This window comes from Anopheles bellator, chromosome X (genome assembly GCF_943735745.2).
Source record: "Anopheles bellator chromosome X, idAnoBellAS_SP24_06.2, whole genome shotgun sequence".
Classification (NCBI taxonomy): Eukaryota; Metazoa; Arthropoda; class Insecta; order Diptera; family Culicidae; genus Anopheles; species Anopheles bellator.
In genome coordinates, this window is record NC_071287.1 from 6,147,870 (window position 1) to 6,165,860 (window position 17,991).

General features: G+C 53.1%; 1 protein-coding gene across 1 annotated transcript; it reads left to right on the forward strand.

Annotated features, from left to right (window-relative positions):
- Positions 1-16,070: 16,070 nt before the first annotated feature.
- LOC131213657 (uncharacterized) lies at positions 16,071-17,633 on the forward strand. The gene is made up of 3 exons (XM_058207742.1): positions 16,071-16,553; positions 16,656-16,897; positions 17,014-17,633. The coding sequence occupies exons 1-3, from the start codon at positions 16,232-16,234 to the stop codon at positions 17,224-17,226; spliced, it is 777 nt and encodes a 258-aa protein (XP_058063725.1). The 5' UTR covers positions 16,071-16,231; the 3' UTR covers positions 17,227-17,633.
- The last annotated feature ends 358 nt before the right edge of the window (positions 17,634-17,991 follow it).

Here is a 17,991-nt window from a genome sequence, read left to right on the forward strand (position 1 = left end):
GGCTCGCGCGTGTCCAAGTTGCCGTTGCTTTTGAGGTGCGCAATTTTGCCGAGTGGGTCCCAGAGTGGTCACATCGCTAGATCACTCGACCCCAGCCCGTGACGTGACGTAATCAACGAGAGAGAGAGAGAGAGAGAGAGAGAGAAAGAGAATCAGTAGGCCATCGCCGTCCGAGTGCGCGAATTTAGAATGTTGTCTTGCTTCGGCCTTCGCCCCCAGGTTTCTTCGCGTTCACCAAGGAGGCGCAGGAGCTGCAGGCAGGTTGAGCTCCACCCAACAACGGCGGCACCGGCCTCGTACTGTACTTTCCGGCTGGCTGACCTTGGACCAGGGCTCCCAACCACTCTCGGCCGGCCGGACCGGTTCCGGTGTTGGGGAGAGCCTGTAGCCTGTACTGGTGCCCGGTGTGGCTCGCTCGCTGTGGCCCCAAACGGGAAGGACCTTCAACTTTCAACCGAAGAGTTACCACGCTCCGATCGTTCCGTCGCGCCGAAGTCAACCTCCATCTTGATTGCACGAAACGGGCAGCTGTCACACCCTTCGATCTAAATCCCGGTCCGTCGAGGTCCTGCCTGCCTGCCTGCCTGCCTGGCTGCCTGGGCGCCATTGCTGCGTCCGCTCGTCCCGTTCAGGACACTCTTTTCATTCATCCGCCGCCGAGAGTCAGCGAGTCAGTCAGTCATGGTCGGTCGTCCCTGTCTCTCTCTCTTTCTCTCTCTCACGCCAACATGTTCCGTGAGTCCGTGATCCTTCCGAGAGCCCCGACAGTGCAAATAAATATGTCCTGTGTGCCCTGGGTGCATAGGCCCAGGGGCTACGCACGGCCGGCGTTCTGCCATCGATCTGTGCTGTTGTTTCAATAGTCACACAAACACGCACACAGGCCCACGGAGCCTAGCTTGACATGTGCAGACAAACACACAGACACACACAGAGGCCGGGCGCAGCGCAAAGCGATTCGTTGGTCCGTCAGGAAGTCTGTCAGGACCGATGCCCGATGCCATTAACCCGACTTACGGACCCGCTAGCTTTCCGGTGCCAGCCAGGAGCCAGGAGCCAGGACCACAGGACCCCAGCGCGCACCTCGAGCCTCTCGGATGATCGCGCTTCGAACTGCTGCTGCTGGGATTCGCGCGAATGGCCGCAACGCCGGGACGGACGCTCCAGGACGCTAATCTGCCGTGGCGGAGGGCAAACCGAACAGAGAGAGAGAGAGAGAGAGAGAGAGAAGGAGGGCACGGTACGAGATGGAGGAAATCAGGTACCGACCGCGACCGACCGACCGACCGACGGTTAAAAGCCGGGGATTAAACCATCGGGTGGCCGTGCTCTCTCTCTCTCTCTCTGTTTTTAATGAAGTTGTAGTTGAAATTGTCAGCACACACGCATCACGCCTCGAGGCCAGCCACCACACCCCGGAAACCGGAAGCTACTAGGTTGTTCAATACGTTTTTTGCCTCGATAAGAAAAACACATTTTTATGGTTCGACATTTACTTTATTATTCAGTCAAGCCTCGCCGAACATCAATGTAATTGATCCCACGAGACTCCAATTTAAGAGTTCCATCGCAGAGGTGAAGAACTGGACCGCATTCAAAATACGCTTCGACGGCTGTTATGACGTCATCAGTTGATGAAAAACGCTTTTTACGCATGATTCTTTTTTTGGGTCTGAAAATAGATGTAAGTAGCTAGGCGACTCCAACAATTAGCACTTTTATTTAAGGATTTTTGCCAAAACTTTCAAAATGCCCTGGTGCATTGTTTTATTTTTAGCGAATGCGGCACCCATTTTGCAAACAGCTTTCAGAAACCCAAAACGTCAGTCAAAATATTGGCTATACTGCTCAGTGAGATGGCTAGGCCTTGTACTATCGCCTTGAGGGCTAGTACGACCACGACCAAAAAACCGATTACTGCAAGATACTTGATTTTTTCCATTGTCAAAAATACTGCAATACTAAATGGCTTGTAAAAAAAAACGACCTATTGAAATGAAACCCGTGTACTCCGACCGACCAGACCGAAAGTAGTTTCTAGTACTGTCTAGTAGGTCCCCAGCCCTGGCTTCATTTCGTTCTGCGCAAGCCGACAGATCCATTGCTGTACAGCAAATCGGTCGGGAACGGGAACCCTAGTCAACCCTAGGCTCCCGGCAGCCAGGCACGGCAGGATCGACGGGTTCATGAAAAAAAAACACAATGTGGTAGTGTACACACACCGCGCACACCAGAGTCAGTTCCTCCCGAGGTCCGGGCCATCGGCGAGGCTTGGGAAAGTCGAAACCCATTAGGCAGCTGTTGTTACGCTGAGCTGCGTCGTTGGGCTGGCTGGGCCTAGGATTTGTAATTTTTGCAGCACCAACAACCAGAAACGGCCCTAGGGGTCCAGGATCATTTACCGTACCGATCACGCCGGCTAATGCCCGGTGGGAGGTGCGCGGTGGTGAAGCACCTCCGCGAGCCTCCAGCGAGGGATACATCTTTATTTTAATATCTCGTTCAGTTCATTTTTTTTTTTTTGGTTCTTCCCTCTCGATATTCTCTCGATTGGGTCTCCCGAGGTCCCGAGAGACAGAGAGAGAGAGAGAGAGAGCGGCGATACCAAGCGTCACACTCACTCGGATCCGGAGCGCGATAGGCTTCGGTGACTATCGATGGTAAACCCGACCCTGGTACCTTTTAGCCGTCAACAGAGCGAACCCGAGCCAAGTCGAACCCACCGGTCTGGTTCGCTTCCAGTCCTAGGTGGTGAGAAGCTAGAAAGTTCCGTCTGCCATTCTGCGGTGATGGTGGTGGTGGTCATTGGAACTCTCAATTTCCGGTGTCGTCCACCAGTCACTGCGTCTGATGGACCCTGCCGCGCTAGTCCAACCCGAGCGACCACGTGGACCAAGCGGTCGATTTGGGCCCCACACTCGGACCTGCTTACCTAACCTTCGGGGCCTCGAGGGCCAGCGAGGAAATGAAGCTATTGCAGCGACAGCAACAGGCTTGCCTGCATCAGCCGCAACGCCTGCGTTAACCTCGTTATGATGGACGGCTGCCTCGGCTCCGGCTGACTTAATTTTGCGCCGATTTTTTGGTTTTGTTTTGTTTTGCTGATTTCCAGTCTTCTGCTTTCGTCCCAAAATGAGGTTGCAGCGCACCGCGCAGCCCACACCCTAGGGCCCTCCGTACGTCAGCCCTCCGTTGGCATGTGTAACACATGGGCTGAAAAGTGCCGAGTCTAACACGAATAATTGATCCCCAATCCAATTGCTCCCACATCTCCACCGTGTTCACCAGATTAGGTTCCCAGTGACTTCTGGCAGTTCGCAGACCTCAGAAAAATGCCTACCGGTAAGACATTTCGCTCGAATGAAGAGGTTATCGCTGAATTTGACGCCTTCTTTGACATAAACCGGTCTACAAAAACGTTTCATAGAAGGGTAAGAGCCGGCGCTTGCGAGTTGCTGCGAATGGCTCTTGTTGGAGGTTGGACGTCAAGGAATAAAGCCAGCTTTGAACAACGCAGCAAACGCGTTCTTCTTTCCTAGGCACGGCACTTTTCAGCCCACGTGCTAGAGTGTCGTTTTTCTGCCTCTGCCTGCGCCTGCCGGATTCGTTTGCCGTGACCGTCGCCACAGTGTGTTCACGGTTTGTTTGCTCCACTTCGAGCAGGTTCGTGTTCGATTGATTTCTGCGGGCGTCGTAAGTCGTAATAGCTGAAGCTGAACCAACCAAGCCTGAGCCTCGGCGGATCACCGGCGTTGCGTTTGCCGTGCGTTTCCAATAATCGATCGCTGCTACCGAGCGTGATGGGCATTAGCGGAGCACCAACCGACCGACCGACGGCATTTCACAATTTCGGGCACAAGCCACAAATCCCCACCAACACGAAGCAGGGCGCGGACGAGAGAAAGGCGCGGACAGTGGAGCCGGAAAACGAATCTCTCTATACTTAAAGCTAAACGCAAGGAAAGAGACCCCCGGACCCGTACATTTCGCTGACCAGTTACCTACCGGGGACCGTTGACAGGTGTGGTTTCTAACTGATTATTACTTCGACCGGGGTCTATCGGTATTGGTCGAGAGCATAACTGCTGACACTGCTGTCCAATGTCTGTCAACCGATCCAAGTCCCGTGAGTTCCGCGAGTTCTTAAGCACGTCGGTAAGTCAGGGCAAGTTCAACTACTAGCATCTGTGCCAAATCCCAACTAGAATACGAGACTCCAAGGGGTGTTGGCATTTGACCATTTCCGACCAAACACGTTCCTGTCAAAGTTAGTCAGTTTGTTGTTGTTTGTTTAGTGTATTATAGAGACTTTGAGCTGCAGTAGCCTAAAATTCTTTTTACATTCTAAACCAACTTCTACCCTAACTTAATTTATTCTACATTCCTTCAATTTAATTTAATTTATTAATTCGTTATTTTAAACTGCGTTTCAACGTGCGTTCTTTAGAACAGAAACATTCAAGTGCGAAGCTTGCAGTTTTCAGTTTTTTTCGCATGCTCCAGGTAAGTTCTTTTATTTTGCCTGATATTGTAGCCTATACAGGACTATAGATTTAGTCATTTATGGGTACCAAAACTGTGGTTTATTTTGTGTATGTTTTGATGAGCAAATCGTAACATCGTTTCTCACCAGAAACGCGCGATGAAGAATTCACAACTACACTAAGTTTGTTAGAATGAAATATTGTAAACTAACGGAAGGAGAATGACAAATGGTTGAAAATATAAAATACCAACGAATAAATTCGACAAAAGCGGAGCAACAGTCATTCAGGAAATTAATAAGGCGTTATGAAAATGAACGTCATCGCGTTGCAGTTTGGGTTTGGGCGTAAGAAATAAACGTGTTACCAAACGTATAGTGAATATCTTCACCGAAAAACCCGTTCTCCATCTAACGAAAACATTCGGCATTTGGCTACAATCAGAAAGTAAAAAAGGTTTCTGTTTCTGTGCATACATGGCCAAATCGGGTCTAATGTTGAAAACGGTTTACGAACATATGAAGAAATACTGTTTACACGACTTCGATCGATTTTATTTGTAACGATAGTAACGATCTCCTATTTTATGGGCTGAACGTTAAATCGAGACGTGGAACGTACACAGGATGATTGAGCGAACTATGCGACATTCCTGCAAAGAAGCTATAGAGGTGAAAATGTTGCACTCTTATGCTTAAAAAATTTAGAAAATCTTATCAGCTTTGTGGTCTTGTGGTCGATAGCGAATCATTGAGAAATACTACTGAGCGAACGATCTCTCCAAAATGTGCGATAAATCTATCAAAGAAGTGACTCCAGTACAGCATAAGCATTCAAACCTGAAACTCGAGAAGCCGAGGGTTGTAAGGGCTGGGCAAATTGCAACAGACAGGAATAGGCTGGCTGGCCGGCAGGTTGAAACCCGCCGGAACCGTCGGGTTTGGGTAGGTTTGGGCCCCCTCGGTCAGCGCAGGATGACCGGCCTGACAGGTCCGCTCGAGCGAGTGTGGGTGTTGCGTGCTGTGTTGCTCCGGACGGAAGTCGACGGGCCGATAGTGGGATCGGTGGTCTCGGCCACGGACGCGCACATAACGATGATGGCGCGATAAACGTCAATCTAGCCTGGGGGAGGAATGCGCCCCCGCGCAAGAGCGCATCACTTTGACGCGCAGTCCCGCGAGGGTGTCCGATGCACCCTTAATGTCGTGTGTGTTTTTTTGGCTTTGTTTTGGTGCACCCGTTTATGCTGCCGAGGGTGGCTCCAGCGCCAGCTGCGTGGAGATTCGCGTTATCATCCTCTGGGCAGGGTCCGGGTACCATACCCATAAATGCCACCCTCTGGCCGCCTGACGCTATGTCTGAATATGTCGCATGGGAACGGTGGGAACCATCATCATCGGCATCGGCATCGGCACCGAGAGGCCATCTGATGTTGGCGATCGATTTGCGGCACAGGTGACGCCGCTGTGGGAACGGCGCGTCAGAAGTTCCCAGACATTCCCAAACAGGCGCGCTGTTCCCTGTGCTGGGGTGCATGGACAGCCGCCTCAATACGTCTCCCACACGTCTCTTGTTTGACTATTCGCAAGCCACCTTTCTAACACATCGTTCAAAAAGTCCCGAGACTAACTATGAAAACAACATTTTATTGGCCAAATTATTTATTATTCTTCAACATAATCTCCTTCGAGTGTAACACAATCATTCCAACGCTTCTCTAACTTTTCAATGCCATGTTTGTAGAACGATTTGTTTTTTGACTCAAAATGAGCCTCAGTAGCAGCGATCACCTCCTCCTTCGAGCCAAATCTTTTTCCCCTGGAGCATCTTTTTGAGATCCGCAAAGAGCCAGTAGTCGCTGTGGCCCAGATCCAGCGAGTACGGAGGTTGAGAAGGCAGTTGGAAGCCTAATTCGTTGAATTTGGTCATCGTTTTGATTTGTGATCGTTTGTTCCATTGTGAGCAAACCTTTTTAATAGCCAATTTTTGTGCAAAATAGTAAATGCGCTACCAGTTGATATGTTCACCATCTTAGCTACCCATCGCGATTTTCAATACTGGCTTCCGGATAGATAATCCGGATAACGTTTGTCAAGCCATTGCTGAGCTTGAACAGCGTTTTTTTCATTAGAAAACAATGTTTTATCAACACACGAAACTCGCTTTCTCGTAGCGTCACTTTAACCACTATAGCTTTCTTGATTATGTTTCGAATTACATCAAATTTTGACACATCTTATCTTGGTATATCTTGGTACATAAATGGCATCATTAGCGCCATCTCTACGCTAATCGAGAAGATCCGAGACCAGACCAGTCCAAACCAAAACCGGCATCAGACAGTTACTGGGTTTCGTAAACGTCAAAGTTTTTACGTACAATTTCCACAAGGAAGTCAAGTAGTCAGTCGTTTAAAGCTCATCCACTCGATGGATCACCCCAGTATCTCCGCGGTCTCCTCGCCTCTCACTTTCTGACCTCGGTCGGATTCCCGAATTTCCCAGGCGAATTTCCTAGGAAACCGTCCGTTTGCTGGACGTCGAGGCCAGCGAGCTGAAACGCTTCAAAAACTTGAAGTGGCCCAGTGGTGAACGATGGGGGCAGCAGGCATACCGACTAGTCGTCCTTGCGCCGAGCGTCCTACTCCAGAGCGTCGGTTCGCTCCAAGTTCGCACAGCACCGTATTCTTCCACGGATTCCTACAACCTCCTGCAGTGCAACTGCGGTAAGCGTCACAGTAGGCAATCCACTCGCGAATGGTGGACCCCCCGGGTTGGCTTGACACTTGCCTGGCACATTCACACGCCTCTTTGGCTCGAGAAGCCCCCTCACGGTGACAAATCGCACACTCTCTCTCTCTCTCTCTCTGACAGGCGTGTCCTTGTTGCGAATTCTTCCCCGGGACCTGACCCACAGCTTGTATCGGAGGCTCAGTCACAGGCCAAAGTTAAAGACGGCAGCGTCGACGCGCAGGATTGCGTGCATCCTGGGTGTCGGTGATGGGATCGGATTGCTGCGGTCGGCGAGAATCCGGTGGAACCACCCATGACGCTGATCGTGGCTGCTGGCTTATCTGTCACGGCTCCGAACGACGTCGAACCCGGGTCGGACCACCCCGGGTAGGTCCAAAGGTTGGGCGATTTCCGTCGCCGGGGCGGTCTGATGCTGGTCGGCGGAACTGCGTGGGGCGACGTTCCCGCATGAGAACGAGGCGAATCGGGAAAAATGTCGGTAGCGCAGCACTTGAAGTTAGTATGGAGAGGGAGCACGTATAGTTTGAAGCAGGAGGGCACACCGCTCACAGCATTCAGGAGTTCAGACGTCAGGACCCCCGACAGAAGCGGATGCAGCGGAGACTCTTGAAGAGTTGAGCCGTTCTGGCCAATCAGACGACCGATCTTTGTTCAATACTGTAACCGATGCTCACTTTGCTTGACATGCATTACCAGCAACAACTGCGACACAGTTCGATTTAAGAAAAATAATCATTCCAGGGTGCGAGAAATTCTTGACGAGGCACTTGCGTACGCGACATACTCACAGCAGTTCTGAAAGAAAGCTACATCCGTTTAAGGCTGTCTGGAGCGAACGATTACTACTTGCGATTTGTGTACCGTTTCAAGCGAACAACATTTTTCCTTTATTTTCTCAACCGATCCTGTAAATTTGATAACGATAATACCAAAAACTCTCCAATCCTTCCATCAAATGATAATAATTCCAATAAACTCCAATTACCTCGAGCTGAGGACTTTTTCGCCTAGAAGTCAATTAATCGGCGCAGTGCAGACGGCTGATCTACGGGCGAGCCACTCTCATAAAATATTAGAAATGAATGTAAATCAAATTTGCAATTCTTCGAAAGCATCGCTCACCTTAAACATGAAACAGTCAGAACGACACGCGCCGGCGTTCCATTGTTACCATTGTATTAATATAATTTAGTTTAATTTCATCAGTTTCCCGATTCAACACAGACGAAACGGTCATCGCTTGCACACGATTTTCTCACGCCCATACTTCGTTACCGTGGTTTCTTTCAATTCAAACATAAACGGACGCACGGGTTAAACACTTCATCGGTGAAACGAACATTTCACGCGAAAACATCGAAATCTTGCACGCGAGTTAAACCGCCTGAAGGATTTCAATGGTTTCGCGTAACGTCTGGTAACGCTTCACACATTTCATTTCCATTTCTTCCATTTCCTTCAATTCCTTCACATTGGTTCTTGGCTTGGCTTGCCGTAACGCTACTGATGTTTGTAACGATCAGCATCGGTACGTGTGTCCCTGCTATGAGTCAACGGCGAGCGTTACCAACGGCGTTTAAATTCAAATAACGTCACAACGTATGGTTTTGCGTTCCGGTCCGTGCTGCGTAGTGTTTGCTAGTTGGCAGTATTGCTCTGAGCAGACTCTTCATTCTAGGTGTGGTTACGGACCGTTACAAATTGCAACAAGTGCGAGGCAGAGCGAAACCGCAAACGATCCAGCGTTCCGGCAACTGGTTGTTCCGCCAGCGGTCGGTGCGCCTCTACGCGCACCTGGTCCTGACCGAGCGTAATCCGCGGTCCTTGGCCAACTTTCTGCCTACGGTTATCGGTTTCACGGTTCTACACCCGGAACGGTGCGGTCGGAAAGTGTGTTGCCCTACCAGACTTCACTACCGTATTGCCGTAATACCGGTCAGACCAGAAATAGGAGTGCGGCCGTAGAACAATGCTGTAAAAGGAAAAGCCCGTAAAAAACACACCGTAACCGAAAGCGACAACAGATTAACATTGTGTCTGGCCCTGCGCAGGCCGGATAAGAAGCGGAAGAAGAAAAAGGCAGGAACCAGACCGACCCGGCCGACGCTTACAGAAACACCAATGTTCGGTTTGTTCGCCTTTTTTCCGCTATTTTAGCGCAGAACGGCCCGCGGGCCTGCCGTCCGTCCGTGCGCCAATGCACCACCACACCGCTTGTGACTCAACGCACGCCAGCGCCACCAAAACGAGGCCCCTTCGATAACAGCTGTGTGAGGGGCTGCGCCGTGTCCCCAAAAAGAACGGCGCACACACCGAGCGAACTCGATGAAGGGAGAGAGAGAGGTAAAGGTAGCACAAAAGGGAGCGAGAGAGAATGGGGCTCGAGAAGGGAAAGAAGGAGTAGCGGGAGGAGGAGGAGGTAGAGTAGCGCAACAGTAGAGCACGATCGCGCAAAAGGCCAAATACACTAACACACCACCAAATACTGGCAAACCCTGCACGCGTTACGTTTACGGTGTTTCTTTTTTTGAGGTGCGACCAGCCAGCCGCTGCGCATGGAGCGACCTACTCTACCGCCCTCGCACCCTTCCCACCCTCGCTCCGCCGCTCTACCAGCCTTTGCAGAGCCCACAGAGTGTGCCTTCTCGTCGATCGACGAGGGCTTCGGTGCTGGTTCTCCCTCTCCGGAGCCTTTCGATCTCGACGAGCGGTTACGGCGGTGGCGGTGGCGCCGGCGACGGCGGCGGCGGCAGCACGACTGGGTGGCACTCCCACCACGGACCCCCTCTCGCCACCCCACGTGCACCTCCGCGCCCGCTAATGCTTTGGCACCACAATGAAGAAAGTGAAAAGTGCCTCTTTTCTCACTCTCGAGATACTCTCGTGCTATGCTGTGGCGCTCGCTCGTGGTACCGCCCCCCCCCGGTTACTCATACTCTACTAGGGCCCCGGGTAGGGTAGGGGGTGGCTCGTGGGGAGTCGGGGTGGATCGGTCCTGACCTGGGCCAGGAAAAGTAAACACGTCAGATTCGCATTCGGTCTGTGTCGGGGTGGCTGCATCGTCGTCGTCGTCGTAGAGTCTGAGTTCCTCCTGGGAGAAGTCCCGATGTCCTGGTGCCCGCGCAATCCCTAGACTCCTCGAGTGTGTGTCCGTGTGGGACCGTGTGTGTGTGTGTGTGGGACGGAAGTTGGGTGAAGCCCAACAGCTAGCCGGTGCTTCCGGACCCGAATCTGGGGACGAAACCCCCGCCGGGGGACCTGACACCATGTGGACCTGAGCTGCCGGCCTGAGGACTGCCCTGGGAACCCCCGGGCTTCAGAGAGAGAGAGAGAGAGCGGGAGTTCTGGTTCTGGAATCGCGGGCATCCCTGGAGTCGAGCGCGAGTGGAGTTGATGAATAGGCCCAGCTCCAAGTCGCCCAGTCAGTCGAAAAAAACGTAAACACCACGAAACGACGAAAACGAAAGTGAAGCCGGAAGTGAAGCGGCGACGCACAGCCGACGCACGGCCGACTTGTTGGGGTTGAGGGCCGGTTATGCAACCGGGTTGGATGGCCTTCGCCACAGTTCACCGTAGTGGCCGTAGTCGGTGTTTTCCGTCGAAGTGCGTTGCCGCCATGTCTCACTACCGGTGGTCGCCCGTCAACGGTGCCGCGTTTGTCGTCCTCGTCGTCGTCGTCGCCGGTGTCGTCGTCAGTGGTGGAGCCTCGTCCGCCCGATCGCCAAGTCAGCCAAAGTCAGTGTCCACAATCAGCTACCAGCACCACCACCACCAGCATCAACCCAGCAGTGCGTCAACCAGTGCAGGTAAGCTAGCGGCGACTCCCCCGAGCGAGCCACCAGACCAGAGTCTGCGCCTGAGTCTTCCTCTCGGTGCGGCCAGCCGGGGAAAGTGCCCCGGAGCCGGAGGGATGTTGCCGATTACCGATTGCGTTTCATAATAGGCAATGTCGGGCCGCGCTGTTTTTGCTTTCTTACTGCGGAGTGGCCAACACTCCGCGGCTCTTATTGCCGCTTTCCATTTCTTTCGTCTTTCGCTCTCTCTCTCTCTCGCTCTCGCTCTCGGACGCTGTTTTCCGTCGTTGGTTGCCCAACGTCGGTCGTAACCGGTCAACGGAAACGATGTTGGGTTTTGGAAAACTCACTCACTGAAAAACCGACCAAAGCAGGAGGTACACCAGGTGTGGATCTTCATCTTGGTCTTCGAGTACCGAGTGAAGTTGATTACGATGCGGACTCAGGCTTGTTGGAGCTCGACAACCTGGAGTGACCCCAGGTGACAGTACCTTGGTGAGCTTTTTAGACTGATCGACTAGCAGAGGACCCGGGGGGTGAGGTTTGGGCGTTCGACGATATTGATCGTCGATCCCCTGGAGACCATCAGAGCTCTGCCTGAGGGACCTTCGCCGATTCCTCTAATTCTGTTCTGCCACGATGTCTGCCAAGAGAACCACAGCACAGCTTCGTGTACGCCAATATGCACCGTTCTCGTTCTCACAATCGCTCGCTATTGTTTGCCGCTGTGTGTGGATCCGTGTATCCATGCTTCTTTTTCCCCTACTTCAGCTTTGTTTTGTCTTGCTCACCATTAGAATCGCCAGCCAGCTTGTAACAACTACATTACCGTCATTGGTTAAGTACTTGGCGAGACATTGGACCCAGTTTTTAACACACACTAACAACCTAATGGGAGTCGCTCTCTGGTCGTTCTGCAAGAGTAGTGGGTTTACGCATCCACGAAAAGCCAGCAACAAGTTGGCCAGGTTGCTTCTTTCTCAGAAATTCTCAGAATACTCCAGCATCCAGGGGGGCAGGCGATAGTATGCCCTGAACCTAGTGAGGACCTATACTCCTCTTACAGGTCAACGTAGCCCGAGTGATTGCTCGGGTACAACGACCACGGAGCGAGGGAATAATTTATTGCAAACGAGAGTAAGAGAGCAAGAGGAGCGAAAGAGAGCACAACACACAGCGCATTGGGAACAGGTTTCGCCAAGCGGCTTCCAGCTTCTCTGGATTTTGTGTCTCTTTTTTGTTTTTTTTCAACGAACCCACGAACCGCTAATCCGCGGAACGATCTAAATTCACAACCGAGTACCGCGGGCAGAGTGTTCTATGCCTCGATGCTGCCGGTGAATGGCAAGAATGAAATCTGGTACGCACGAGCGCGCACCACTTTCGCTTTTAGCGTGCGTTTTTTTTTTTTGTGACTCACTCACTTGTACGTTTAACCAGAACCAACCGTCAGGCTCTTTCGTTGCGCGTAAACCCCCGCCATATCTGACGTCTGACGGCAAGCCCTCGGCGATTGCCAGCTTCAGCGGTGCTCTCGGAGAACCTAAAGTGAGCGTGGAAACGTCTGTCAGCAGCGGCACCCGCTGCTAAGCCCTCAACCTTGAGCCGTCCGGCCCAGGAAACGGCCAGGCGGTTAGACTCTAGAGGTGTCTCCGGGCTAGGCATTCCATTTTGTCACCTTTCTCAACGCGATTCATTAATTACGCTAGCCTGAACCTGACGGAACGGTGCCGTGGCGAGCCGATCTCTGGGTGTTCGATGGCTTCCGGATCTAGCACCGGCCGTAACCCCCCGTTGGTGTTTTGGAACTTCGACCAAGAGACTAGCAGATTATGACCGGGGCGAGGTGATACCGACCAGGTGTTCATGTTTCGTCTATCAAGTGTTTGGATTTTAACCAAACCGATTGACTTGACTTTTGAAACGTTTTCGACTTCGATCTGGAAACTGATCAATGGAAACACTTGATGGGTCTGGCGACCCCATCCCATGGGCCCCCAACCCATGTTGGCTTCGATTGTTTCTTTGTCGAAAGCTGCGAAGTTGACATCTTGGGCGAGGATTTGGTTTCAGCACTGGACGGCGCGCTTCGTACAGATCTTCCCGAATCCACACACTAGATGGAGCTCACTAACTCTAGCCACGGGGACCCCGACGTCATTACGGCAACGGTAGGTTGTGCCAGTTCTAGTGGTTTGTTTTGGGTTTCACTTTCTTCACGCAGATGGTTACTAAACGGATCACCATGTTCTCCACGGAATGTCGAAAGCACCGTCACCGTGGATCGAAGTGGATCGATCGTGTTTTTTTTCCCCCTAGTGGTTACACTGCCACAGGGGTCGCCGAAGGCACCTACACCTCACAGCAGTAGAGGGCTCACAAAAAAACACGGGCGTGCGCTATGCTATGCCTGCTTGCTCGAACGCGCAAATTACGTAGCCAGCTTGTCTAGTGGTTCGCTCGATTGAATAACATTGTTCAATCCAAAGCCAAATTGCACGTTTCGGGGTAATTTGGAGCAATACCGGATTCTCGATCGCTCGGCCGACGCGCCATGACGCGGGCGGCATGCCGAGCGTTATTGAAATCACCAATCAGCTCCCTCCACAACTCCAGCGCTGTCTCGGATCGCGAGTAGTAGCCCGGAGTAACCAACGCTTTTTTTCCACTCGGCTCTTACTTCATTCGTGTTAGCCTTATTTGTTCGACCGCTGTTTTTGTTTTTTTTTCGGACGGCACTCGGACGAGGTTTCCTGGTTTTCTGATTGCCCTTCGCAACACGAGAGCTTCCGTTACGCGGTGGCTCCGTGGTGATCCAATTTCCAGGCCTCACCTCACGGAGGTCCAAACCACGTAACAGAGTTGAGCATGAAGAAAGCAGGCGACGCACGTTTGCTTTCATTTATCCGTATGTCCCTGTTGTAACATCCCGAACCTATCCCTGTCGCGTATCGCTTCTGGGGTACCGGGTTGATCGACCCGCTGTTCGCCAGTAGCCAGTATCTAGAGGCTAGTACTAAACAAACCCACCTCTTATGGTCACGCTGCAGAGTCGTTCAACCCGCTACCGGCCGCTGCTGCTGTGCGCGGAGTTGCCGTTGCCGCGTTTCCTGATGGCGAACCGGTTTTCGTCCCGACGCTACCGGTACCGGAGAAACTAGTTCTCGAGCAGCAGCAGCATCACCGGCCGTCACCGGCGGCAGCCGTCGCCAACGATGGTGAAGGTGATGAGGGGCCGGACGAGGTCGAACGGCACCCGGCGGCCCAGAAACTGTATCCGAGCTTTTTCCGCAACATCCCGCCGTTGGGTCATTCGCGGCCGTACTACCAGCCCAACGATGCCATCATCGATCAGCGGTACAACGGCAAAATCCGGGTGGCCACGGGTGGTCTGCCGTCCGGTGGCGCTGCCCTGCCAGAGGTAGTGACTGCAGCGGCCGCAACCTCATCGTTGCTCGGGTCCGGGGACTTCGGTGTGATCAAAGGTAATCCCATCACGGAACGACACCTCCCCCAGTATGTCGATTGTATTTTCTCTCTCTCTCTCTCTTTCTCTCTCTCGTGAAGGCGGTACATTCTACTACGATACGGACGTGCCACAGAAAGGGGGTGGCTACATCGACGACTTCTACGGGCTCGGTTTCGCCAGCAACAGCAACAACGGGCACGGGCGACCCCAGCTCGCCTATCTGGTGCAGAAGGCTGCCGCCGGTCCGCCGAAGGAGGAACAGTTCTCGAACTTTCGCGACTTCGCCGACATCAACATCTCCAACGATCCGGCGTACTCCCACCAGGCCCCGCGATACCTACCGGGCCTGCCGGGGCCGAAGGATGCTGAGGCTTCCCGGAATACGACCGAGCGTGCGCCAGACAACATCCTCGATGAACTGCGCTCCCTCGACGGTGGCTCGGTGACCCGGGCACCGGATCCCACCAGGGTCACCAACCGGGGTACCGGGGTACGGGCGAAGCTTAAAAAGGACCCACTGCTCACTCCGCGCAAGAAGCGACCGAAGACTGAAGTCCGCGATCAGTCCGCGCCAGACAGCGGACCGGCCAGCGACGGTGACGACTACATGGTGGCCGCCAGCTAGACACCGGTGGATACCGGATACCCGGAGAGGTCCATCCTATCTCACTCTGCTCTCTCTCTTTCTCTCTCTCTCTCTCCCGCTTTATCCCTCTACTGCTCGCTCGCTCGCTCTTTTCATTATCTGGAAAATAGTAGAAAATCGTAGCTCCCACCGGAAACCTGCACCGTACGGCAAAGGTGTTATCAGCAATCCCTCTGCACCACAGTTGACCGAGAGGGCACGTCAGACCGGACGCGACCTACCTCGCGCGCGGCATGTGGTTATCGGGGATTTTGTTAGGGCTCTAAAAAACTTGGTATTTTAAGTGAGTGCGTGTGCGTGTATGTCTAGTGGGGGACCGTGCGAAGCGTGTGCGCGCGCGTGTGTGTGTGTGTGTGTGTGTCTGTGTGCGTGTGTACACAAGTATAGGTAGGACGTAGGCGCATCCGGAGGAAATACGTGGTCCGGATCTCAATGCCGTACGCATCGCACGCTCCTCCAAATCGCTGTTCAATTGTTTGTTTCTTGTAAACTTCTGTAAAAATGGTCCGTTTGGACGAATAAATTGCAATCTAATCTAATGGGCTGTCTAATTGCTCCTTGCTGTCCAGGTGCTGGTCCTTGCTTGTTGGTGCGCGAATCTGCCACCTGTTTGACTGTCTACTGCTTTGCGCGTGCTCCTCTCGCCTTAATTCCTACAGGGAAAACCGTCGGTGGTCCTGGGGGTGCTTTCAGACGGTTCTTGCACCAGGATGTGGACCGGTGGAGTTACTGGGTCAAACCCAGTCCGCATTGGGGCAATGGGGGGAAAGTCGTGCAGCCGTCGCCAATGGCCACCGCGGCGGTCGCAGCAACTCACCGCGTATCAGGGCACCGCAGTGCGCAGGTCTGACCTCACGCGAAACACATCGGTACCAGGTGCTCGGGTAACACACTCGCGTTACGCCAGTGCATTGTGGTGGCAGAGTGTGGTGAAAAATCATGTTTACATACGACGAACATCAATAGCCAGCAAACGTTGAACGTCGATAAAAACAACGAAAACAACACAAACCCGGCGAGAAAAACCGAAATCCTCAGTCTTTCCGGATCTGGGTCTGGTGGGGGTGGAGAGCGTTCCATGAACCATGAACTTAAACAACAACAACAACAACAATCATCCGCTGCACCCGTACCACCACGCCCCCAGCAGTCAGAGCTTCAGTGGCAGCAGTTTAGCAAACAACGCCTGCAGCAACAGCAGCAGCAGCAGCAAAAGTAACGACGGCACCAATCAGCCACACGCCATCAACAGCAATGGACAGCAGACGCTGCGCGTCAGCCGCAGCAGTACCCGGAAAAAGCCGTTCCACTTCATATCCAGCATGTGGAAGATGAAGAAAATCATCAAGTTCGAGGACATTATGTTCCACCGCGAGATGAAATGCCGGGCCCGCTCGGAGCCGTCAGGTAGGGGCCGCCGCATGTGCACTACTCTCCCCCCTGCACTTCCGGTTACTAATGCAGGCGATAACGCGTTGTTGCTCTCCGCTTCCGGGCCTGCGTCCACAGTGTCCACCTACAGCTGCACCGGCGGCAAAGGCTGCCAGCGGAAGTCGTCGCCATCCTTCTCGATGCTCAGCCTGTCGCCGGGCAAGTTTCAGAAATCGGCCGACGAGCTGGAAGTGACGCGGCTCCGGTTGTCGCGCAACGACAATCCGTTCGTGCAGAAGGTGCTCGCCAGCCGGGACAATATGGCGGACGTCATCGACGACACCGAATCGGACGATGCCATCCTGATCCTGATGTCCGACGTAAGTGAGCTTGGGTCCGTTTCGGACCCAATTCCGATTCCCGCATTTCGACACCTCACACCCCCCGCCCCCCCGCTGATGCTGTCTGTTTGATGTTTTTGTTGCGAGGCACACAGGACTTCAACGGTGAAGCGGAAACCGACCCGCTGGCACTGCCGCAGGTGCACGAGCACATGATCCGCTCGCCGCCGCCAACGTTCTGGCCCCGGGCGCCAAAAACTGTCTTCAATTTCGATGGGGCCGACGAAAAAGGACGCCGGCCCGAAGTGAATGCCAGTGCGAGCGGGCGCCCGTCTTCGGTACTTGCGGATCCACGGAAGCACCCATAGTGACGACCGCACTCTCCTCGAATAGCACGTACGCGCGATCTTTCAGAGCATCCCAGAGCCATTAGAATGAGTCAGTGAGAATGACGGGCCCAGACACGGAGAAGGTTCCGCTGTTCCGTCGAATGCTTGCGAGAACGACGAAATGGGCTGCGGGCACGGGCGGAAGGATTCTTAAGTTTCAATTACCAGTACCAGCGTCCGATACCCTGCTGAGGAAGCGTTCGTTCATCTCCAACCGATAACAATATGAAGATTCCCGCACTATAACTTGTTGCATAGTTTATTAGTGAATATATAAATAATTTGTTTAAGAAAAACTTTAAAGAACACTCATAACCATCGCTGCTATGTTATCCTTGTACTTGCCATGTACTTTGTTTGCGGTGTTTTTTCTCGAACAATGCAGCTCCGAGCAGTACGATACACTGTTGTACAGTACAGGAGATCTGGTCAATGGGAACACGTCGCCGTCTGTGGAAGCCGAACTGTCGCGAAGAAAGCAGGAGATGCGCTCCTGGACCTTGTCCAGGACCAGGGCATGTGCGATGACGACAGCCCCGCAGCGGTATCCCCCGTTTCGAGATGCAGACTGCAGTGGCAGGGGCATGGGGTACGACCGTAGGGCAACTATCACGGCTGCTAAGTAGCTTGGCAATAGGGGCATGCCAGCTCTGCCTCTGTCATCACCCGGATGCGGATCGTCCCTCAAACTGTCCAAGGGCAGGCTTGTTGTGGTCCGCACACTGAGAGGTCCCTCGTCTGTCG